At 35.0% G+C, this 26,601-nt stretch overlaps 1 protein-coding gene across 9 annotated transcripts in view; it reads right to left on the bottom strand.

Moving 5' to 3' along the window:
* Positions 1 to 26,601, bottom strand: part of PTPN13 (protein tyrosine phosphatase non-receptor type 13) — a 202,668-nt gene that overhangs the window by 120,607 nt on the left and 55,460 nt on the right. For all 9 annotated transcript variants that reach the window (XM_077882792.1, XM_077882784.1, XM_077882787.1 and 6 more), the window contains exons 2-3: positions 25,963 to 26,082; positions 3,705 to 3,883 (exon numbers count right to left, since the gene is read on the bottom strand). In XM_077882792.1, the coding sequence (XP_077738918.1) occupies positions 3,705 to 3,883; positions 25,963 to 26,077 (294 nt within the window). In that variant the 5' untranslated portion in view covers positions 26,078 to 26,082. The remainder of the gene's footprint in view (positions 1 to 3,704; positions 3,884 to 25,962; positions 26,083 to 26,601) is intronic.

Here is a 26,601-nt window from a genome sequence, read left to right as displayed (position 1 = left end):
AAGATCTTACTAAATACTCATTATTATTCACGATATTGTGCTAGGCATTGAAATTATTTTTAGAAGTTTTATATGCCATCAATGGTAAGCATGTATTGAATACTAGTTAATGACATATCCTTAACTCAGAAGTAATGACATGCAGTTACCATCCTTCTATAGTACACCTCTGTCCCATTAAAATCAGAATACTAGAATAACAAATTTTTAAAAAGATTTTATTTATTTATTTGACAGAGAGAGAGCACAAGTAGAGCAGCAGGCAGAGCAGCAGGTAGAGGGAGAGGGAGAAGCAGGCTCCTCACTGAGCAGGGAGCCCGATGTGAGACTCAATCCCAGGACCTTGGGATCATGACCTGAGCCAAAGGCAGATACTTAACCGACTAAGCCATCCAGAGGCCCCTAGAATAATGATTTTTAATTTTTAACTTCCATACTAACAATATTAAGTCAATCTGTTTCCATAAATTTATTGGCCATTAGTCATCAAATAAATGTATGTTCTTTTGCCCCCCTCCAAAAGAATACTAGAATATATGACTATTCCTCTGACCTTTTCTTTATATTTACATTACAAACAGGAATGGGATTAAAAAACTTGACTTTAATTTTCTTTATATTTAGAATTGCACTGGAGCTTTTGAGGCATGAGGTAAACCAGAAGTTCGAATTAGATTCACTAAGAAATCAGCTTTAACACATTAATGGTAACAATGCCACACACATCCTATCCCAGCACTGGCTCCTAAACACTCAGCCTAGTAATAGGGAGGCATCAAATCATTTTCCCAACCATGTGCTCTAACAGTTATACCTAAACACAGGGCAGTTTACTTGTTTGGGTATCTTGCATCACAGGGCAAAATGGGAAAGCCTTTAGCAAATTAGAAAAGCACTTGTGCACCTGAAATTTCTACTAAGCACTTTTCTCTTTTATTGTGGATTTTAAATGCTTTCAAGAATTCATAAACACCTGTTCAAAACTTTTTATAATTAGAAGAAAACCTACTAAAAATCAGTAGAAGTTCTTAAACTAAGTCTTTCCTGACTTTATTGCAGTGTTTCTTAGTTTTTCTGAGGTCACCAGATCTGCTTGAGAGACTGATAAAGTTATAGGCATTGTTCCTCAAAAGTGCTCAGACATGCAAAACTTAGTTTGCTATTTCATTGGTTTGTAGATATCCTTAAGTTCAATTAAGATCTAGAGATCTCAAGGGTTAAATAATTTGCACAAACACCATATCTATTTCCTATATTCCAATTACCCTCTATCTTTTAAAAGTTTATTATTAGGTGTACCTGCATGGCTCCATTGGTTGTGTCCCACTCTTGATTTTGGCTGGGTCATGATCTCAGGGTCAGGAGATGGAGCCATGTGTCAGGCTCCATGCTCATCAGGGAGTCTGTTTGAGATTTCTCTCCCTCTCCCACTACTCCCTCCCCTGCTTGTGTGCTTTCTCTCTCAAAAGAATAAGTAAATCTTTCTTAAAAAAATTATTAAGTGAACCACAGAGAGTGTACAGAATGAATACATGCTATTTAAATAGTAACAATACATAAATATATATATATATATATGCTATCCAGCTTAATTAGACACCATCAATACATTTGATTACCTTCATGATATATATAACTGACCAACACTGTATACATTCTATAACATATAAAGTCCCTTTCAAATACCTTGTTTGATGTAATAAAAATTTGTTTTGGCTAATGCCTTAATTATTACCTCTATCTCATAGTTATTGTCTCTGTTCACTTGTTCCTTTGCTTGTACCGCCCAAAATCCTTAAGGAGTTCATGGAATATACAAGATAGATAAACCTGGATTCTCTATCAGTGCTAGTCAGTCTTTTTTCAGAAACACAATGGCTCAAATCAAGATGCCCTCTATTAGCTTAACCAACAGACACACGTGCACGCACACACACATACATACATACACACACTTTCTTTCTTACCTTCTCAATCCCTCATCCTATCTGAAAAGAGAAACATTCATTGTCAGTGATAGAAGGATAAATTAGTGCAATTCCTTCACATGGCAATTGGGCAATGTATATCAAAATTTAAAATGCACACATGGGGCACCTGTGTGGGCTCAATTTGTTAAGCTCCCGACTCTTGGCTTCAGCTCAGGTCATGATTAGGGTCCTGAAATTAAGCCCTGTGATGGGGCAAGGAGTCTATTTGAAGATTCCCTTTCTGTGCCCTTCCCCCAGCTCCTACTTTCTCTAGCTCTCACTCCTTCCCTCAAATAAATAAATCTTTAAAATAAAATGCACATACTTTTTCATTTAATAATTTTACTATTAGGAAATTATTAGATTAATCTTTACACTTACGTGGAATAATGTATGGGAAATGATTCATACCCAATTCTGAATTCTTCAAAGTTCCATATTTAAATTATCACAGCTGGATACACTATTCATACATATATATAAATTTTTTAATAGCCTTGACAATGAAATTAGATCTGATGTCAATAATATTGCCATCCTCATACTGGATATTCCCATCATAAACTTTTCCTTCTTAATTGTTCCATCAAATGAATTGTCAAACTTTGTCAGCTTCCCTTCCATTGTATCCCCTTCATCCATGCCTTTATATTCTCAAGACATTACATGATTTTCAGTTCTTTCCCCCAGATTATTAAAACTCCTCAGTTAGATTTCTATACAATTCCTATACATTCTGTTATGTGTGTGTGCAGTTTAGATTCTGTATACTGCATAGATTCCTATATAATACAATTCCTATACAATATTTCATCTTACCTACTTATCCACTTTTGTCAAACTTACCCTCTAAAAAATCACGAATCATATCACATCACTCTTGTAAAAATATGTCTCAGAAGAAAGTCTCAAGGTCTGGTGTTCAAAGTCTTCTTTATTCTGATTAAATAGCCTTCTTCTCTTTATCCACAGCCTTGCAAATAGCTAATGCTCTAGTCTAGCTGGTCTAACCAAACATTCCCCTATCACAAAGGATAATTTCTTACCTCTTATCATTACATATACTAATAACCTTGAGTGGAAAGCTCATTTCTACTTATTTTTACTTTTTAAAATTCTATTCATTCTTCATAGCCTAATACAAATGCTATCTTTTCTGTAATTATTATTCTATGCTAAAAATTAATTGCTCCTCTTCCAGCTTCTTAATATACTCTATCCTTGTATATAGCATTTATTTCAATCCATATATTATGATTGTTCTAACATGTTGATCAGGATCTATTTTTTTTTTTTAAATAGGCTTCACACTCAGTGCAGAGCCCAGTGTGGGGCCTGAACTCACAACCTAGACGATCGAGACCTGAGCTGAGATCAAGAGTTGGATGCTTAACTGACTAAGCCACCAGGTGCTCCGATCAGGATCAATTTTTCTAGTTATTTTTGCATCTTCCTCACAAGCACAGTGCTTTACGCACAGCAGGCATTTAATACAGATTTTAAAACATGAATTAATAATGGTTCACATTTAAAAAGTATTTTTTCTTAGATCCATAAATTTTTATAAAACCATTCTGGATTCTTAAAATAAATATGAACTTCTTGAATATATGATCATTTAAAATTCAATGGCTTTTTTTCAGAGGGTTGAGGCAGGGTAGCCCAGCATCTTTTACTTTCCCTACCCCTACTAAAATAAAAAACAAAATCAAGCAAAAAACACTTAAGAGTTACCTTTTCAACATCTGAGAGAGAAGTTAGTGACTGATTTTGAAGAACCTCTGGTGCTGTGAATGCACGAAGATCCTGATTGGAAATATTTTCATCTGTAAATGACACACTACCAGATGGCAGCAACAGCAGAGACCATGGAGAAATGATGAAACCAAGGGCAGCAGGATCAGCTATGCTTACTGGTTTATAACCACACAGAAAAAAGAAAGGGAAAAAGAAAAAGAAACTGCTTACCATTATAAGTATAGATCATTTAAATGACTATCCCAACCTATTCATACATATGTTAACATGTAGTTACATACACCAAATTAACATGTTACAAAGAGAATGGGTTTCATATATCTACTACTGCTAGCATTATTAACAACATCACCTTGATTTGTCTTAACTTTTTAAAGTTTAGTTGGTAAACTTTGGAGAGCAGAAATAGAGAACTTTCATTGTCAGTCATAAAAATTAAATTCGGTTCAAAACCTTTACCACAGTGATATAGATGTGCATAAAGATCAAGTAGTTCTTACACTTTGGGAAGATCGTGGGTTCTTATGTGGATTTGGTGAAAAGTATGGTCTCTTTTTTGAGGAAATAGATAATAAATATAAAGTTTTGTACAAAGAGAATAATGGATCTCCTTATAGCCCATTTATGGGTCTAAGCTCTCCTAATTTAGACTATAATGTTCTGAAACATAGAAAATAATTCCTTTGATAATTCATCAGATTTGGAATTAGTAAAGCTTTCAACTATTAAAAAGTCTCTTGCATCAAAATATATATTTGTCTGAATTCAGATTTTTTGTCTTGTGTACATTTGTTATTTCACTAGAATTTTAGACAGCTTTTGTACTACCAAATGTGATCACAGGGGTCCCTAACATTTTATTTATTTGTTTGTTTATTTATTTATTTAATTTTAATTAATTTTTTTTCTAAGATTTTATTTGCTTGAGAGAGAGAGAGAGAGAGAGAGAGAGAGAGAGAAAGCACAAGCAGGGGGAGCTTCAGGCAGAGGGAGAGGGAGAAATAGGTTCCCCACTGAGCAGGGAGCCTGAAGCAGGCCTCTATCCTAGGACCCTGGGATTATAACCTGAGCTGAAGGTAGATGTTTAACTGACTGAGCAACCAGGTGCCTCTAATTTTTATTTTATTAAAAAAAAATTTTTGTTTGTTTGTTTTAATGTTTGCCTGTATGGGTACTTAACAGCACATGTTTATGAGTATTTTTTTTTAATTTCCTTGGATTTTAGCAGGCCTACTCCCAAAAGTAAAGGTATACATTAAACTCAACAAAATAGACTTAATAGAGGGAATATTATTTTGTCCTCCCATTTCAAAAGGAAGTTAATACACATTTTAAAGTAACTGCTACATGAACTAGATTACAGACTCAAGAAACTGTTATAGGAAAGTAACAAAAGGCCTGGGTCTGCCAATGCCACTATTATTCATTCTGAATAGGTTGTACTAATATCTTTCTAAGTCAAATCATAAGGGCAGCCCAGGTGGCTCAGCAGTTTAGCGCCGCCTTCAGTCTGGGCTGTGATCCTGGAGACCCGGGATTGAGTCCCATGTTGGGCTCCCTGCATGGAGCCTGCTTCTTCCTCTGTCTGTGCCTCTGCCTCTCTTTCTCTAGAATAAATAAATAAAATCTTTAAAAAAAAATCATAAGAAACTGACAAAAGTCTATGGTACAATTTGTTAAACATACTATGGTTATCTATACTTTTCTGAAAATAACTTTTATTAGAACGAATCATCCATCCTTTCTGACTTTTTAACCTCTACTTGTGATCAAGAGTCTGATCATCAGAATTTGACTTATGTTAATAAAAAGTAAACAATTAAAATTCATTGCTTTTCTGAAGATTAAAAAGACAATTCTATGTTCTCCTGCATTTTTTATGAACCTGAAACTTGTCTTTAGTTACTGTGTCAAGGAAGAAAAAACATGTTTGAATGTATCCTTTCATCAGTTAGCATATTTTAGGTGGCCCTGAAACTGAGTTACCCACCAGTGGTCCTTATAATCCCACCCAATCCACATCAGGCAATGAAAAATATATCTCATAATTCTTATGGTAAATATGTTTTAATGAATAATCACAGTTCGTAAGCCTAGGGATATTATCTTTCACAAACACTTTACACATTTTCTGTTAAAAGTGCCTTCTTGGGTATTTCATGCACAAATATTATACAATCCAGCTAACAAGAGCTCAAATAGGGCAGTGCAATATTTTCTTTGCCAAAGGAGGTTATCCACATACTGATTTTTCCCATGTCATAGGTATTACAAAACAGTCTACAAGCAATTCACTTCAAATTAGCAATAAAAGGGAACAAACTAGGAGACCAAAAAGAAAGGCAATCCATTAATATCTGGTATGAGATGATGATGGCCTGGAAGCACATAGTAGTAGTAGGGGTGGTGAGTTCCTATTGGAACCCAAATGTATTTCACAGGTAGTGACAACAAAATTTCCTGACAAACTGGATGTGAAGCAAGGGAAAAAATAATCAGGATGACTCCAAGATTTTGGTCTCAGTAATGCAAAGGATGGAGTGTCATCAATGAGGCAGACCATAGGTTGCTGAGGTAGGGGTTGGGAGATGGTGGTAGGAATCAGAACTTTACTTTGGGACCTACTATGTTTAAGATATCTTAGATATTCAAAGGGGGGTATCAAGTAGGCAGCTGGATCTGGTATTTGGGAGAAAGGTTTGAACTGGAGATACATTTTAGGGGGCACTGGCATTATGGACAGTATTTAAAGTCTTCTAATTAGATGAGCTCACCGAAACATGAGTTGATAGAAAAGAAATCAAGGGCAAGGACCATACCCTAGGGTACTCCAACATTAAGGCTGGCTGCTACTTGTTTTTTTTTTTTTTTTTTCCCTAAAGATTTCATTTATTTATTTATTCATGAGAGACAGAGACAGAGACAGAGACAGAGAGAGAGAGAGAAAGACACAGGCAGAGTGAGAAGCAGGCTCCACACAGGGAGCCTGATGTGGGACTCGATCCCAGGACTCCCAGATCACGTCCGAGGCCGAAGGCAGGCACTTAACGGCTGAGCCACCCAGGGATCCCTTGTTGGTCTTTTTTTCCAGGTGGTTCTCTCTTGGGCATCTGTGCAAGCATGGTGCTGTAATCTCCCTCTCACACTTATTGCACTCATCACTGCCAGTCTCTACCCCACTATTTTAAATAATTGTCTTTATTAGCTTTCCTATGCAGTTTCCCAGTATCTAATCCTAAATCTAAGAGGAGGCTGGGATTCTAACTATCATATCTAATTCTTGTTAGTCTTATTGATGATAGGATTATGATATTTAGTGTAGCTGTTACCTCTTGAATTTATAAATAATTGGAAATCATAGCTAACTCAAGAGGCATAAATACCAATCAGAAATCTAAAGGCTATGTCCTTGCCATATTGGATGCTAGTGTCCACTGAGACCAGAAAAGAGCCAGCTACACTCCTCTTCCTCAATAGAGGCCACAGACTAACTCTACCCCATCCCTGACAGGGTAGCACAGAACAAAAACTGCTGAAGGTGAAAGTAACCTATAATTGCTTAGCACTACAAAATTAAGAGATTTATTTAGCAGCACAACTTAGGTCAGCAAAACTACTGTTACTCTGGCAAGAACTTTATCTTTCAGGGGCACCTGGGTGGCTCAGTGGTTGAGTGTCTGCTTTCTGCTCCGGTCATGATCCCAGCTCCTGGGATCAAGTCCCGCGTCGGGCTCCCTGCATGGAGCCTGCTTCTCCCTCTGCCTGTGTCTCTGCCTCTCTCTGTGTATCTCATGAATAAATAAATAAAACCTTTTTTTTTTAAAGAACTTTATCTTTCAAATTGTGCTTTATACAAGAGGATTGTTTGTTTTTACTGAATATCTAAAGCATGCCATTATTATAAACACCATTCATATTTAAACATAACCTTCCCAACATGACAAGTCATTTGCTTAGACAACCTACAGTACTACTGGGGAGATAAAATATATTTATAAATAAACACAAGAGAGAAAGCATAAAGTATCTAAGAAAGAAAAAAAGAATACCAAAGGGAGTTCAGAGGATAGCATAATTACTTCAACTACAGTGAAGAGAAAATTAATTTATTTTTATATGTGGCCCTTTAATATGAGTAAGATTTGACCATGGTTAAGAGGGGGATTCCAAAGAAAAGAAACAGCCAAAGCAAAGACATGTGGTCAGGAAATTATTAAGTTTGTACAAGGAACAGCAAGAACTTTGGGCAGAGAAATGGTAGAGAACAGTAAGAAACAGAATTACCAAGGTGGGTCATATTTTTGCTTGTTAGAAAACACACAAAGAAATGACAGATATTTTCATTGTTTCAAATGTGATTTTTAAATGTTTTGTAATAAAGCTAAAGCAGCTGCAACAACAAACTACATTGCTGTCAAATACCCAAAACACACACATATGACATTTAAGTATTAGATTCTTTTGACAACAGTCAAACCACAAAATATATTTTTCAATAATTGTAAAGGGTTATGCAAACCTCCAAGTGAGGAAATTTAGAGTAGTGGTTCAAATCAGTGTAATTTTCACTGTCCTTGTCTAACCACAAGGAAAGAATTTAAAGCAAATGCATTCAAAATCCTTCACAGAATGCTAACAAAAGAATATTTAAAAATGGAATTCCAGAAGCTTGTAATTTGATGTCCTATAATGTTTTACTTGTGTGATGATTATCCTCAAGAATGCTATTATTATGAAACAGTAAATCAGATATGAACTTATTCCAGTAGGCAAATGATTCTATTTATAGACTTTTACCAACATTCCACAGAAAAGGGGGCTTAAACAGAATTTCAAGTGGTTAGAGGCAAAGTTAGAAATAAGCAAAAATCTGATATGCAAAGAAACATCTTACTCAGAGCTTCTTTCTGATGTTCCCTTAAATTTAGTCCCATGTTCATGCTTTTTAAAAAGATTTATTTAAAAAAATATTTATTTGAGTGAGCAAGCTAGTACCTATGCAAGTGAGTGTGTGTGAGGGAAGGGGCAGACAGGGAAGAAGAGGAAGAGACTCTCAAGCAGACTCCAAGCTGAGCATGGAACTTGATGTGGGGCTCAATCTCATGACTTTGAGATCATGACCTAGCTAAAACCAAGAGTTGGATGCTTAGCTGACTGAGCCACCCAGGCACCCTACCACAACTTTTTTATTTTTTTCCTGAGGGAGCTTACTTTCTATTGTTCATTTTACTTTTTGGCCTTCCAATTATGATATAAAAATTAGGGAAGTGATCACAACCGGTAACAAACATGACAAGAAAGCTAAACAAAAGTGTCAGATAATCCTCTAAAGACTTAGAACAACAACATCATTTGACCTGAAAAATCTCTGCCTATTTAGGTACATATACAGAAATTGTAGTCCTCCTATTCCATATGTTCTATTAGAGGGCTTATCAAAAATCTATGCAGAGGCCACTGTTCCAAACTCCAAAGAATTTGATGAAGTCAATCTATAATACACAATTCTCCAAAAAATTCAGCTCCTTTGTGCATACAAATATATACAGCACTAAATAAATCATCTGGTATAACAATGCACAAACAGAAAAAAATAACTGGTTCAGATTGTTTGAACATTTTCCTGATTAGTAAAACTTTGTGATAAATTAAGATTCACTGGAAATTACAGTCTATGCTACAGATCAATTCCCAATTAAAAATTTGTTGATTCCTCATAAATTGTTACTACTTATTTATTTTTTAAAAGATTTTATTTATTTATTAATGAGAAACGGGGGGGGGGGGGGAGACAGAGACACAGGCAGAGGGAGAAGCAGGCTCCATGCAGGGAGGCCAATGTGGGACTCGATCCTGGGACTCCAGGATCACACCCTGGGCCGAAGGCAGGTGCTATACTGCTGAACCACCCAGGGATCCCCTGTTACTACTTTTTCAAAACTTCAGTTTCTCCAATATGAATCAGCATAGAATAACAATCCCATTTTGAAAAAAAAAAATGTTCAAATAATTGGAATTAAGACATCTATATAATGTACATTGACAATGTTTACATCATGTATATTTTCTTGACATAGTCAATTGTTCAACAGTAGTTAATAGACTCCTACAAGGCTTTGGTCCTCAAGAAATTATATTCTGGTGTAGTAGTCCCAAACCTTGCTAATAATCCAAATCTCTAAACTCAACTAGATTTGGAAAGATATCAGGCACTGTCAGCTTCATTTCATTCCTTTTAATATCTGACTTCATTAATTTAGTATGTAGTCTCATTTAACTAAGAGAGGAAGTATCGGGGGTTCCTGGGTAGCTCATTTGGGTAAGTGTTCAACTCGTGATTTTGACTCAGATCACGATCTCAGTGTTAAGGGATCGGGCCCCATGTCAGCCTCCATTCTCTGCTGAGAGTCTGCTTGAGATTCTCTCTCTCCCTGTGCCCCTCCTCCTGCTCATTCTCTCTCTTTCTCTCTCAAATAAAAAAATCTTTAAAAATTGAAGAGAGAGAGAAAGAGAGAGAGGAAGTATAGTATAATGGTTAGGAGTTCAGACTAAAGCCAGAATCCCTGGGTTAATATCCTAGGTTTGATATTTATAGCCTACACTATGATCTGAAATAAGTTACCTAGCCTCTCTTTGCCTCAACTTCCTCATCTGAGTAGGTAAGGTTGTTACGAAGATTCATAAAAAAAAAAAAAAAAAAAGCCCTTGAAACTGTTCCTGGCACAAAGTAAATATAATACAAAAGCAGTAGCTATTATGCTCACTTTGGCAGTGCATGTACAAAAGTGGTAGCTATTATTATTTAATAAGTCTTTTCTCTGAAGATAACACATACAGACAGTATATCTAAGAAAAGTCACTTTTAAGTTCATCTTCAATCATCTACTTAGCTTTTCTCTCCCCAGTGGAAGATAAGGAGCCTATCATATATAACAAGTACTATAAATTTCAGGAGAATAGATCAAATTAGATTTTTAGGAATTTTTTGGCATCTCTTATCTAGAAGCCAATAGAAATACAAATGATTTAAGATACAAACTACTCTAAAATATTATTTTTTTTTCTTCAATTCCTTGGGGGAATGTACATTCTATAAGTGTTCTATTTATTATATGGTTTCCTAGTTACCACAGATATCAAATTTTAAAAAACTAGTTAAAATTTTATAATCAATCCAGTTTGTACTTACTCAGTACCTACTCATGTGAAATTGATGTTTTACTGTACCTAGTGATTATCTTTAGGTATGACATGAATTATTAGAAGATGTTTATTTGAATGTATACATATCAACATACAGTTTAAAAATTTTTATTTTTAATAGAAGTTATAGCATGCTGATAAAATGAAATTAGGCTGACATGTCCTCCAAATTGATGTATTTTATGAGCTTTTCTTCATGATAGTAGGAGAAAAAAGGCATTTTTAGTTCTTCATGATGACATTTACTCACACAAGTATACACATTTTTTTTTCCTTTTTGCTTTTAAACACTAAACACATGCAAGCCAACTATCCAAACCATAACCACTGGAATCTTGGTATGGCATCTGATCAATAGGCTTCCAGTAGTTCTGTTTTGTTATGTACTTACAAGATTCTTGAGGTAATTCCAAACCACGACTCTTGTTAACAAAACACCAATGAGATCTGAGTTTAACAAAAGTAGTATATAGGGAATTTACATAAGTAAAATTAAATTGGGGTTATGATTATTAAAAGCAGCAGGGCTTATATGGCTAGATAATACAGAGAGAAGGAAGCAGGTCTCTAAGAATTTGCTCTCCACTTCAGCAAACTTTTCTGGCCACCTGATCCAAACAGCATGGAAGAAACTGTAGCAGTTCCTTTCCTGTCTTCTTCCATTCTTATATTCTGAGGAAGCTGCCTATTTTATTCTTTTCATATATTAAGTTCCTCCTCTTTCATCTTCCTTTGGTGTTCACTTTTTTCACCAACCTTTTTTACATTTATTAATAAAAACTGTGCACCCCAAAATTATACCAAAATACTGAATAAATGCTTTTTAACTATGTTTTTACACACACGTTTCTTCTTGAATGTAAGTGTTTTAATGATATTAACTATGTATGAATGTCTTAAAGTTCAGGGATAATGAATGCCATTACAATAACATAATTACAATATTTAAAAAAAAAAATGAACGTGTAGGCAGCCTGGGTGGCTCAGTGGTTTAGCACCGCCTTCAGCCCAGGGCGTGATCCTGGAGACTTGGGATCGAGTGCCACATCGGGCTCCCTGCATGGAGCCTGCTTCTCCCTCTGCCTGTCTCTGTCTCTCTGTCTCTCATGAATAAATAAATAAAATCTTAAAAAAAAATGAACATGTTTACAATTCCAACTCTATACCACAACTTCACAATCTTTTAAAGGTGTCCTTTGCCCTGCTCTGCTAGGACATAATTTATCAATTTACTTTTTGCTGGTCACAACAAAAGGTTATTTTGTTGCTTCATTATGAAGAAAAATAAAGTTTTCTTTCAACCTTCGACACCAGAAAATTTAAATTATTCACTGAGAGATGAATGTTTATTTTATTCTACAATCATTATTACTTTCAGTTATTTTTTCCAACTAGGATTCAAAGGAAGTGTCAGCTTTGTTAATTAGAATATTGAAACAAACTTAGAAGTTACAAAGTATCTGCCTCAGGAAGGGTTGGGGTAATTAAGAAAGTACATAAACCTCCTGTCTCCTAAATCAGGATTTTGGTGTGAATTCTGGAGACAGGGAATAGGATTCTACATAGTATTTTCTAAAAATTTCCTGGGTATTCAGATACCCATATCAGTTGAACTGATACACATATAAGAACTACTGCCCTTAACAGGGTCGATACAATGGTACTGTAGCTCAGTTGTTTCTTGACCTTGTACTTGCTCCATTTCTAAGTCAATTAACTGATAGTAAGAACATCATGAGATGTAGAGTATGTTTGACTTTATATTCTCCTGTAACACTTAAAACTTTTTTTTTCAGTTTATAAAGCCACAAATAGAGGCTTTTTTTTTTTTTTTTTTTTTAATGATAGTCACAGAGAGAGAGAGAGAGGCAGAGACATAGGCAGAGGGAGAAGCAGGCTCCATGCACCGGGAGCCTGATGTGGGATTCAATTCTGGGTCTCCAGGATCGCGCCCTGGGCCAAAGGCAGGTGCTAAACCACTGCGCCACCCAGGGATCCCCTAGAGGCTTTTTTTTTTTAGAGATATGGCAAACCAGAAAGTGTTACAAGTAACTCTTTTATCCAAATTATAATAAAGTCATTTTGTATTAGAAAGGCAGAATGACTGTAAGAAATAACTTTAGACTAGAAGTGAGACCTAAGTGGTTCTCTATTTATAAGGAAAAAGCTGAATAATTGGAATCAAACTGAAGATCCCACTGCCTGCATTTAGAAATAAATTGCCTTACTCACCTAATAACATTATCTTCATTTGGTTTTTCTTTCTTGTTCCCAAAGTAAAGCAAACTACAAATGAACTTCCTATGCATTTTGTTTCTTCTTTGACTTTTTCTATAAATACAGTGAATATCTATGTTTTATCTCCTCAAGCTTTGCAGTGAGCACCTCTGATCTTCTATCCTGTCTGAAATATGCATGTGTCATTAAGCCTACAACTTGTACTTAGAAAAGATACTGAGACTAACACCAATTTTTATTTCCCGAAGGAGGGTCGAAACTTCAGAGCAAAACTATTTCCTATATATGTACTCTTTTAAGTTGCAGACTTCTAAAAGACAAATTGGCTTGAAAGTGGTTTCTTTCTTAAAATACACCAATCGTATTTTATTTAACCACCCATTCAAGTAGTTGTAAAAATGTTCATCTTGAATGGTTAAGTCTATTTCAAAACTTGATTATATACCTAGCTTAATAATTTTGGAGCCAAGTGCCAAGCTTCTTAAAGCACTGGCACTTCTACTGCCACCCAGCAACTTCCTGACAGCCTCTGTAGATCAGAGTGGCTGCATTATATTTTGCCAGACAAATTAAACTGTAACTAAGATAATTAACAAAAATAAATTTTATATTAAAAGCCATTTATAAAAGAGCAGGTTTTATTTTTTTCTCCCTCCAACACAAAGTTTCTAAAAAACATCTTCTTCCATTCTTGCTATCTGAATAAAACCTGGGGGGGGGGGGGGGGTGGAAAGATTACAAATTTTCAAGAATGCACTTAGCAACTTCTCTTTACTTTTGACGACCTGGAATTTACACTATGACTGAAAAACCAAAAATATTAAGGGTGACTGTCATTTATTTCATTTTTCAAGAATTGAATGAAAAGGTCAATAAAGATGAGTTTATATTTTCAGTTTCTAGAAAAAGGAAATACACAGTTTACCAGAGAGAAACTGACTTTAATTATGATGACATGATTCCACATAATCATGATCTGAAGCTATTTTTGAAAAATATTTTTGTGACGACTAATGCCATTCTCTGCTGCTCTTCAGATATCACCTCCATATTTACATTTTCAAGAACTTTTCCTTCTCAGAGAAAGGGGAGAAGGAGCCTTGTTTGAATGGTAAACAATTCCACTGTCCAAAAAGAAATATTAGGATATATTTTGTGTAAAAATGTTAAACATGACTAATACACATCACCAAAGAAGGTAAGAATAGTAACCTGTTGCTAAATGATACTAGGCATAGAGCCCCCTTTTAATTTTTATATTTGATAAAAGAAATAGAGAAGTAATCATAAAATGCTTTCTTTCAAAAGCTTAGTTACATACATAATGTAACTAATATAATGTTACATAATGTAATAATGTACATAATGTAATACATACAGTTACATAATGTAATAATCTCAGAATGTTGAGTAGAAGTCAGATACACAAGAGTTTACATTGCATGATTCTATTTATATGATGTTTAAAATCATATAAATTTATCTATGTAACAGGTTGTAATAATGATTTCTCTTGGTAGTCAAGAATTAACCAGGAAAATAAACTCACATATATATGTATACAACATGGAGGCAAGAATATAACAATGAGGGAAAGATGGTCTCTTCTTTCCCAATGTTGCTGGGAAAACTGGACAGCTACAGGCAAAAGAATGAAAGTGGACTACTTTCTCACACCATACACAAAAAAAAACAACTCAAAATGGATCAAAGACCTAAGTGTGAGACCTGAAACCATAAAAAATCCTAGAAGAGAGTGCAGGGAATAATTTCTTTGACATAAAACACAGGGAATAATTTCCCTGACATAAGCTGTAGCAATGTTTTTCTAGGTATGTCTCCTCAGGTATAGGGAATAAAAGCAAAAATAAACTACTGGGACTACATCAAAGTAAAAAGCTTTTGCACAGTGAAGGAAACCATCAACAAATAAAAAGGGAATTTTCTGACTAGGAGAAGATATTTGCAAATGATATAACCAATAACAGGTTAATATCCAAAATATAAAAAGAAGTTATACAACTCAACACCAAAAAAACAAGGTGACTTAAAAATGGATAGAGGGCCCATTTTTTTTTTTTTTTTTTTTTTTACTAAAGACATCCAAATGGCCAATAGACACATGAAAAGATGTTCAACATCACTAATTATCAGGGAAATGCAAATCAAGGCTTAATGGTATGTCACGTCATCTTACACCCATCAGAATGGCTAAAATAAAAGACAAGACATAATAAGTGTTGGTGAGGATGTAGAGAAAAGACAAAACTGTGCATTATCAGTAGGAATGTAAATTGGTGCAGCCACTGTGAAAAACAGTATGGAGGTTCCTCAAGAAATTAAAAATAGAGGTACTATGTGATCCAGTAATTCTACTACTGGGTATTTACACACACACACACACACACACACACACACACACACAAACCAAAAACATTAATTCGAAAAGGATATATGCAGCCCTATGTTTATTGCAGCATTATTTATAATAATCAAGGTATGGAAGTCACCTAAGTATCCACTGGATACTTATCCAAATGGATAAGGAAGATGTGGTGCATACACACACACACACACACACACACACACACACACACATATTACAGAGCCACAACAAAGGATGAGATCTTCCATTTGTGATGACATGAATGAACCTAGAGGGTAATATGCTATGTCAAGGCAGAAAAAGAAAGACAGATACCATATGATTTTACTCATATGCGGAATCTGAAAAACAATCAAAAAGCAAAATCAGATCTATAAATATAGAGAACCAATGGCTGCCAGAGGGGAGGGAAGTAGAGGGTAGGCAAAGTGAGTGATGTGGGAGGTACAGGCTTCCATGAATAAATCATGAGAATAAAAGGTATAGTATAGGTAATATAGTTAATAAGATTTTAGGGGCTCCTGGATGGCTCAATTAGTTCAACATGGAACTCTTGGTTTCAGTTCAGGTTATGATCTTAGGGTTGTGAAATCAAGCCCTATGTTGAGGTCTATGCTAGGCATGGAGCCTGCTTGAAATTCTCTCTCTCCTTCTCCCTCTGCACCCCGCCTCAACTACTCTTGCTCTCTCTCTCTAAAAAAAAAAAATAATAATAATATTATAATAATATTATAAGAGCGTTGTATGGCAACAGATGGTAGCTATACTTGTGGTGAGCATAGCATAACATACAGAAGTTGAATCATTATGTCGTATACCTGAAACTATACAACACTGTGTGTCAACTATAACAAAGAAGAAGAGGAGGAGAGGAAGAAGAATTCCTATTCAATTATTATTGAATAGGAAGCAGCAGGAGGGAGACTTCAAGTGTTGGAAAAGTTCTATATCTTGATCTGGGTGATGGTTTATATGGGTATGTACTTTCATAAAATTCATCAGGCTGTACACTTAATAATAATGCTCTTTATTAAGTAGATGAAAGGGATTAAGGGGTACAAACTTCCAGTTATTAAAAAAAATAACACTCTTTATATACATTATATCTCAACATTTTAAAAAATCTTTATGAAATTAAAACAATATATATTGTGAGTAAAATTATTTTTATCAGCCTAGGAGGATGTTAGAAAACACAACCTGTAGCAACTTTTTTAAATGTAACACTTTAAATTATAAAGTGGCTTGTCACATGTGGAGCCAAAAAAATTTCAAATTGAAACAGTGTTTTGACTGTGTATTTATAGGGGATGCAAGGTTTGCTACAAGTGCTTCATACACTTGTTAAGCAACTGACATTATTCATTTTAAGAATGCTAAATATTAATTTCATGTTTTATAGTTTGTTTCCAGGGAGAAACGTGGGGTAATGGTGTCTGGTTCAAATACATTTAACTTGAAGGACCTGTTCACTGTGGCTTTATAAAGGCAGGGCAAGATGTAACTTGTCAGAGACAACTGATACACCCTGTTAATCAAGAAAATTATGACTGTAGATAATTAGGAATGTAATATAAAGAGACTAGTTAGCATTTGGTCTTTAAAAAGCTGTGGAGACTACTCAAAAGCTTTTAATCCATAAAAACTTTCTATATTTCCTATAAAGGCTTATCAAGCAAACAAGGAAACCAGTTTGAAGTTCAGTGCTTTGTCTCCCTTCTCAAATATGAATTCATTTATTTATTCTCCTTTGGTTCTACCAGAATGGAAGTTTTATGTTTCTTTTTGTTTTCCATTTATTCTTGCAAATTTTAAGGATATTTGACTATGCAAGCTCTGAAGTTGATAAACGTACCATTCCCATAAGTCAAACCCTCAAACTATTTTAACTCCTAATCATCTACCTTAGTCTAAATGTTATTTATAATTTTAAGTTGTGCATCATTATTATTGATGTTTTACTTTTTTTTTTTTTTAAAGATTTTGTTTATTTATTTACTCATGAGAGACACAGAGAGGGAGAGACATAGGCAGAGGGAGAAGTAGGCTCCTTGCGGGGAGCCTGATGCAGGACTCCATCCCTGGACCAGGATCACACTCTGAGCCAAAGGCAGACGCTCAACCGCTAAGCCACCCAGGAGTTCCTATTATTGATGTTTTTATTTATTTATTTATTTATCTATTTATCTATTTATTTATTTATTTTTTATTTTTTAATTTATTCATTCATTCATTCATTCATTCATTCATGAGAGGAGAGAGAGAGAGAGAGAGAGAGGCAGAGACACAGGCAGAGGGAGAAGCAGGCTCCACGCAGGGAGCCCGATGTAGGACTCGATCCCAGGACTCCAGGATCATGTCTTGGGCTAAAGGCAGACGCTCAACCGCTGAGCCACCCAGGGATCCCCAATATTGATGTTTTAATACAGCCATTGCTTTTTTAGATTTATCATCAAGTTTAGTAATTATTCTGCTCATCATTCCTTTTTTTTAAAGGATTCATTTATTTCTTTGAGAGAAAGAGCCAGTGAGAGAGAGGGAGAGCACGCAGGAGTGTGCGCATGAGCAGGGGGAGGGGAGGGGCAGGAGGAGAAGCAGACGACGGACACCACCACCACCACCCCCCACCACCCCCACCACCCCCCCACCCCCTCCCCACCCCCCGCCGCTGAGCAGAGAGCTAGATACCAGGCTGGATCCCAGACCTAGGGATCCTAACCTGAGCGGAAGTCGCTTAACTGACTGAGCCATCCAGGCTCCCCTCATTCCTTTTTGAAGAGTTCCTTCTTCTGGGTTAAAGTTCTTTCTTCCTGAAATACATCTTTTAGTATTTTCCTTAATGTTTTATTGACGGTAAATATTCACTTTTTACATGAAAATGCTTTCGTTTTGACCCTTTTTCTTAACCACAGTTTAAGAGGACATTAAATTCTATTTGCACATTCTAATACAATATGGCTTTTAAGAACTGGAAATGATTAACTCCTCAGATCTCCTGCAGTTTACTAATTTTCTCCTTTAAAAGAAAAGAGGATCTGTGTAAACTGCTATTAAAGATCTCCTATGAGGTTATAAGCCTAGAATCTATATATTTAATTTCTAGATGTTTTAATGTTTTTTTTCATCCTGCCTGTGTTACTTTGCTAAGGTTACCACTACAAATATCAGAGCCAGAGTAACTTCAACAGAATTTTCACACAATTCTGGATTGTAGAAATCTAAGAGCTTGGTGCCAGTAGGGCTGGTTTCTGTTAAGGCCTTTCTTCTTGCTGTCAGTGAACATCTTCTTGTGTCCTCACATAGTCTTTGCTCTGTGTGTGTTTTCTTATTAAAACATCAGTCATAGTGGATTAGAGCCCACTCAACCTCACTGTAACTTATTTAACTCTTTAAAAACCCTACCTCCAAATACAGTCATATCATAAATTATCAGGAGTTAGGATTTAATATATGACTCTTGAGAGAACAAAATACAGCCCAAAACACTGCTTGTTTTAAAAATGTTCAGTGTCTTGAATCCCCCCTTTTTTTCAAATCACTTAGTATATTAAACTTTATATACTAATTTATACATACTTATTAGATGAATCTGTTATAAGAATTAGATGATATTAATTTTTAAAGGTGGGGGATCTACTGCTCTTTGATCAATAGGGAGAAAAATGAATCAAGACAGTCAAGGTCTTCAGGAAATTTGGGGGAAGCTGGATGGCTTAGTCAGTTGAGCATCTGCCTTAGGCTTGAGTCATGATCTCAGGGTCCTGGGATCTGGCCCTGTGTCAGGCTCCCAGCTCAGGGGGGAGTCTGCTTCTCCCTCTCCTTCTTCTGCCCCTCTTTCGACTTGTGCTCTCTTGCTCTCTCTCTTTCTCTCAAAAAAATAAAATCTTTAAAAACAGACCCACAGTTTCAAATTAATAAGAAAAAAGGCTAAGTTCTAAATTTAAGAGTAAGTTTTAGGAAATATTTGATATACTTTTAAAGCCACTTTATTAAAGCATGATACGACATATAATAACTGCATATACTGAAAGAGTACAATTTGATTTTCTGACCTATGAATACACTTGTGAAACTATTATCATAATCAAGATAATCAAGATAATAAACATGTCCATCACCCCCAAAACGTTTTCTCATATACTTTGTAACCCCTGTATTCTATCCCTTCTTGAACCTCTCATCTCTAAGCAACCACTGATGTGCTTTATCACTATAGCTTAGTTTTAGTTTGCATATTTTAGTTTTAGATCAGAATCATACAGTATTTTTTTCTGTCCAACTTCCTTCACTCAGCATAATTATTTTGAAATTAATCCACAAAAAAAATTAATCCATATTGCTGTATGTATCGATAGTTTGCTCCTTTTTATTGCTGTGTATTGTTTCATTATATGGACATAAAATTTGCTTATCCATTCACCTGTTGATAGACATTTAGTTTGTTTCCAAGTCTTGCCTACTGCAAATAAAGCTTAGACAAGTATCCACATACAAGACTTTCTATGGACATTGGTTTTAATTTCTTTTAAGTATGTAGGAGTGTGTATGATAAGCGTATATTTAACTTTTTAACTTTTAACTGTTAAAAACAGTTTCAAAATGTGAAACTGGATTACTTTACATTCCCACTAGCAGTATATGAAAGTTCCAGTTCCCTGAAGTTCTTGCTAATTCCTGGAATGGTCAGCCTCTTTAATTTTAAGCACTCTAATAGATGTGTAGTAATATCTCATTGTGGCTTTAATCTTACATCTTTCTGATGACTAATGATATTGAGATTTTTGTAGTTCTCCGAAGTCTAATTATTTCATTATTTGAAACTGGAAATCTGTTTATCTTCTTCGGAAAATTAGCTATTCAATTTTTTTGCCCATTTTTGGGGGTTGTTTGCTCCTTACTATTAAGTTTTGAGAATTCTTTATATATTGTGGATAGAAACCTTTTATCAGTTACATCATTTAAAATATTTTCTCCCAGACTGTGACTTCTCCTGTCATTTTCATAATAGGTTAAGAAGGGGGACACTGAGGTGGCTCAGTTGATTAAGTAGTCAACTCTTGGTTTCGACTCAAGGCATGATCCCATATCCTAAGACTGAACTCCAGTTTGGGCTGCGCTGAGTGTGGAGCCTGCTTAAGATTCTCTCTCTCCCTCTCCTATTGTCCCCCACCCCCACCCCAACCCCAACCTCCGCGGCCTTGTGCACTCTCTCTCAAAAAAATTTCTTTTGGCCTCCATGTTCATAAATTATATTGGTCTATGGTTTTATTTTTCTCTAATGTCTTTGATTTTTAAAAAATTTTTTTACTCATGAGAGACACAGAGAGGCAGAGACATAGGCAGAGGAAGAAGCAGGCTCCCTGTAGGGAGCCTGATGCAGGACTTGATCCCAGGACCCTGGGATCACAATCTGAGCCAAAGGCAGATGCTCAATCACTGAGCCACCTAGGCATCCCCCTTTGTCTGATTTTGATATTAATGTTGACTTCATAGAATTAGTTGAGAAGTATTTGCTTTTCAGTTTTTTTCAAGTGTTTGCTATAGAATTGCTATTATTTCTCCCATACAATTTTAGAATTCTCTAGTGAAGCAATGTGGGCTTAGGGTTTTCTTTATAGAACATTTAAAAATATACATTAATTCACCTTCATAAATATAGGACAATTCAGGTTGCCTACTTGTTCTTATGTGAACTTTGGTAGCTTTTGTCTTTTTAGGTGTGCATTTCAATTTCAACATTGAATTTCAATTTCCATTTCAATTTTTTCAACTTCTTTGGTCCTAAGTTTCCCTTATTATTCTTTTAGTATCTGTAGAATCTGAAGTGATGTCTCTTTTGTTGCCTGATACTGTTTCTCTAAACATTCTGTTGCTATGGTCATAGGAGAGCTATCAATTTTAAAACTTTATTGTCATGTATACATGGAAGTAATTTTATGGCTCTAAATAGGCTCATAATGACTTATTTCAAAATAGTTATACTATTTCTGCCGATATTAATTTTTATAAGCCATTTGAACTAGGCCTTGTTTCCTTATCTCTAAAAATGATTAGGTGAAATGCATGAAGATCTTCCCAGATCAAAGAGTTTGATTCCATAAATAAAAATATTTATGTATGTGTGGTTCTGAGTTTGTATATTTCCTCTATGTTATTTTTCCCTTTCAGTAGCCAGAAAACTTCCCTGAAAGTACTTATTAATGAAAGTGATTGCACAAAATAAAAAAATGAACTTATTATTTCACTTAATTTTAATAATTAAATAATAGACAATTCTTTAGTAAGACATTTTTACAAGGTGTCCACAAATTCTGCTTTCTTCAAGAACTGAGGGAGAGAGAAGTTCATTTGATATTTGTCTCAGATATGTGCAGTAATTTGTTTTCACTTACACATATAATAAGTGTTTACAATGAAATACAGCCAAAGGAGTCTATACACCCTGCTCTCTGCAACCTTATTCAATATGTTTTCCCCAAAGAATAAGAAATATAACATCTTCTTAATTTTCCAAAGATACTTGCTGTTAACTCTTTTTTTTTGTATGCTGTTAACTCTTTGAATGTTTTATTTTGACAGTGAAGTTTGCTTGTTTTTTAGCACTTGATCAAGATGCTTTATTCTATTTTTAACTTATTCAATTTACTAATTTCATTATTATCTTATTTAATAAACAGGGAGCCAAAAATGACTACATATGAAGGGCTTTATATCCTTGCCTTAGTAAGGAAGATTATCTCTTTACCTCTGATTAGTCATGAAGAAGCAACTTTACCAACAACTAATCATCCACCCTAATATCTTAAAAATCCCTTAGACTCAAAACATCTGTTTTCTGCAAAGAGCAACAGTTCCATAACAAAAAAACAAAACAAACAAAACAAACAAAATCGCTGTTTTGGGGAACTAATATAATTGTAAACTGAATTTTCCAAGGCAGCAATAATTTCAGTTCTAAAGATGATCTAGAGAATGGCATTGTTTTCTTATTATATAGGACCACTCAGTCCTTGCATGAGTTCATCCAGGATTTAAAAGCTAAAATCTTAAATGAATATATTTTCTAACATTGACTATGCCTCCCAATCAATTAATAAAGTGGATTGAGAAGCATACAGTTAGAAAGCTATAATATACAAGGATCCTTAATGAAATTCTTCCAAAACTTTTATTTCATTGCCACATTTAATCTCCTAATTAAAAAAAATAGGCTAAAAAGTAAAATCAGTTGTCTACTGTTTACACGTGATCCCTAAATTACAATACAGATGATTTGAAAATAAAGAAGAAGAAAAGATATACTAGGTAAATTGCAAGAAAAGGAAGCAGAGGTGGTAATATTAAGAAAAGACTGGAAAGAATGTAAGCCAATTTATATTGATAAAATATCCAGTCCATTTAAATTAGTCATTAGCCATTATATGTATTATACAAAATAGCATGAAAACACATGTTGGCAGTATTAAGAAGATAGGCAAAGACATCGTAATAATGGAAGATTTTAACTATCTCTATGAATTTGACAAATTATGTATATAAACTAATGTTACAGAAAAATTTTATTTATTTTATTCATGAGAGACATACAGAGAGAGACAGAGACATAGGAAGAGGGAGAAGCAGGCTTCATGCACGAAGCCCAATGTGGGACTCCATCCCAGGGCCTCCGGGATCACGCCTTGAGCCGAAGGTAGATGCTCAACCACTGAGCCACCCAGGCATCCCACAGAAAAATTTTAAAAGCACTAGCATTAACATGCCTAATTTGTATCGCAGAAATAGAAAATACACATTCAAATTCCTACGCTATGGAATATTTTACAGAATAGATCATATGCAAGTCCGCAACAAAATCTTTAAAAATTCTAAAAAGTAGTCACACAAGTAGTAGTCACATAGTATCGCACAACACAATAAAACAAAAAAAAAACCTGAAATAAAAGGAGAACCAATGATCAGGATCACCATTCTTTAAATGTGTGGAATTATAGTTTTTAAAAAGTTTTATATTATTACTCCTCTGAAAAGAAACTCATTTAAATATGGTGTCTTTCAATAAGGTCATCCTTAGATATCATTATTCTATGAATAATAACCACAATAATTTATTTTTATTTTTTTTAATATTTTGTTTTTAAAAAGGCTAAGAGCCTTAAGTTGCTGGGAGGCTCAAAAAGAGGAAGAAACAACATTTTCTTGATTTGTGTTCAATAATCCCCTAGCGGAAATGCTTATTTCCAGGTCTGCATTCATAGGAATGCATACTGGCACTCATATACTGAAGAGGACACAGGAGCAACGTACAAGTTCAAGAAGATGGGAAAATTGCCATCCATACGAAATGAAACTAAGGTTTATATGATAGATGCAAAAAGATAAAACCAAGAGAAGAAAATGCATTTTAGAAAAACTTTGGGACTCTTGGGTGGCTCAGGGGTTGAGTGTCTGTTTTGGCTCAGGGTGTGAACTCGGAGTCTCGGGATCGAGTCCCACATGGGGCTCCCTGCATGGAGCATGGTTCTCCCTCTGCCTGTGTCTCTGCCTCTCTCTCTTGGTTTCTCATGAATAAAGAAAATCTTAAAAAAAAAAAAAAACTTCTTAGAGACCATTGTATTTTACTTGCTTTCCCCTTCCTAACATCCCTACTGTTATTGATAAGGATGTCTACTAGAAAACCAAGACCAACACCATTCATTCACAAACTAAGCAAACTAATAATTGTTTTATTTCAATTTGTTATAATAGTCAGAAGAACTTGTGCCCATAAGACATCAAACCAAGGAATGAAAAATTAGAGATTTCAGATAAAATACATCAAATAAGCATAAATTTCTTCTAAATAAATACAAATTTCCAATCAGCAATTATAATAGTTGGTAATTTCTAGACTGCCAAAGAAGCCAAATTCAATTTCTCTATATTACTGATGTTACCCTGTGAATTGGATTGAAGGTGTTATGGTAACTGCTCCCATTGGATAGTGTTTATTTATTTATTTTTTTTGGATAGTGTTTAAAATCTAAATGCCTCACACTTCATTTTATAACATATCAAGTAAGTCTCTTCATTGTAATGTGTCAATATGCTATGTAGTAATTGTATCTTAATGACAGGTACTTTACATTAAGACATTCAATCTCTATTAACATTATAAAATTTGAAAGAACAAAAAACCCTAGGTATTTGCAGTATGCAAGATGCTTTGTATTGCACGAGTCATGGCTAGGGTAGTGATCCAAATAAAAAGAGGTATTATCTTTCCCTCCTTTGAACATCTGTAGTACTTACTGCCCCCATCACTCATTTGGCACAGTTTTGAAGTAGTAAACTCTTGACATGCATCTTGTCTGATGTGAGTGAATTCTTAAGGGCAACAGTGTAATCCTGTACTTATTGGGATCTTCCACACAAAATCTCACAGGCAACAGTTGTTTCTTAAATATTGAACTATTGTTAATTAACTAAAGAATGCCACCAACATATCCTTCCTTCAACAACATCTTTGGAGCATAGTTACTGTTCTATACTCTGGAGTACCCATACTTCCAAATTTTCTGAAAAATTAATATGAAGCAAGCAAAGTACTTAAAATTGCTACATTTTAGGTAAATGGCATTAGATAAAATGAATACATTTTCTTTAGAGTAATCCTAACTCTAATCAAAGATCTTCAAACACCTAGTTTATAGCAGAATTTGGAGAGCGCTTACACTGTTTCAAATTCCTGTTCCTGGATTAGAAAATAATAGGAACAACAAGAAAGTTTATTACCATCTGTCTCCAAACATTCTTCCTCTCTGCTCTAGACCTTCCTCTACTCAATGAGTGGTCACCCTATCACCTTCCAAAAGGTTCCCATGGCTCATGGTCTTCAGTGTTTCCATTGTATAGTGATTCTCTAACCTGTATCAGAGTATCCTTAAGGACTTTTTAAAGACAAATTGCTGGGCTCTACCCCTACAGTATCAGTAGGGTAGCTCATAGATAGCTTCATCAAGGAACCTTCCTTTTCTTCCTCATGACCAGGTCAAATTCTATTAGGGCTTTTCATAGTCACGGAATTCCTTCCTTTTTAGAACTTGTCGTGGTTGCATTTTTTTCATTTGCTTATATAAGTATTGTGGCTAATAGCAATTTTCTACATCGGATTTCAAGCTCCAGACAGGCAACGTTTTTGGTTTTGATCACCATTATATTTTCAGCACTTACCACAATATTAGGGACAAAGAAGATGTTCAAATGAAGAAGATCTGAGCTTTTTAGCCCAAAGAAAGATAAGAAAAAGTATTCTTTCTATACATTGCCCCCTTATGTTTTTCAGCTACCTGATACTCAAAAAAAAAAAAAAAAAGAAAAAAAGAAAAAAGGCAGTAAAGAAAAAAAACAAAACAAAACAAAAACACTTACCTTTTCTGAATAATTCTTGGAGACTTTCAGCACTTTGATTTAATACAGCCCATATTTCTTCTTCCTGCAGGGGTCCGCCCCGAACCTCCAGGGCCTCAGCTAGTGACACATGCATATTACCTGAGAAACAAAAAGTAACAGATGGGATACACATCAGCAACTTGTACTGTACTTGTAGTAGTAGAAGTTCTACATCAGTGATAAGAGACTGAGGTTCCTGTCTACCTAATTTCTCAATATGGGCTTCAATCTAGATATAATCCTACAGCTTAAATTCACAGAGAATAAAGGAATTGGGGGGAGGGGGGGAAGCCTTCAAAACAGTTACTTGCCCTAACCCCATAGAATCAGCTTCAGAGACTGAATTGGAAAATAGGTGGTGACTACTTCATGGGAGGAGACAGAAACTTCAAGGTACCAGAAGGCAGCAAAGTGCAGATGATTAAATCAAAACAGCCAGAATGAACAGAAGGCCTTCCAGATTATAACTCTAGGCTTGGAGTTCCTCCAGCCATGGTGCATGAAGCTGAAGTAAGATAGAACACATTTCTTCCATTCACTAATTGATTCCTATATCTTCAATATATATAGTAAAACTATAAATTTTATACTGAATGGATTTAACTATGTCTAGACAGC

The sequence above is a fragment of the Canis aureus genome, chromosome 33, assembly GCF_053574225.1.
Source record: "Canis aureus isolate CA01 chromosome 33, VMU_Caureus_v.1.0, whole genome shotgun sequence".
Classification (NCBI taxonomy): domain Eukaryota; kingdom Metazoa; phylum Chordata; class Mammalia; order Carnivora; family Canidae; genus Canis; species Canis aureus.
Note: the sequence above shows the minus strand (reverse complement) of the source record. Positions and strands in the feature narration are given on the sequence as shown.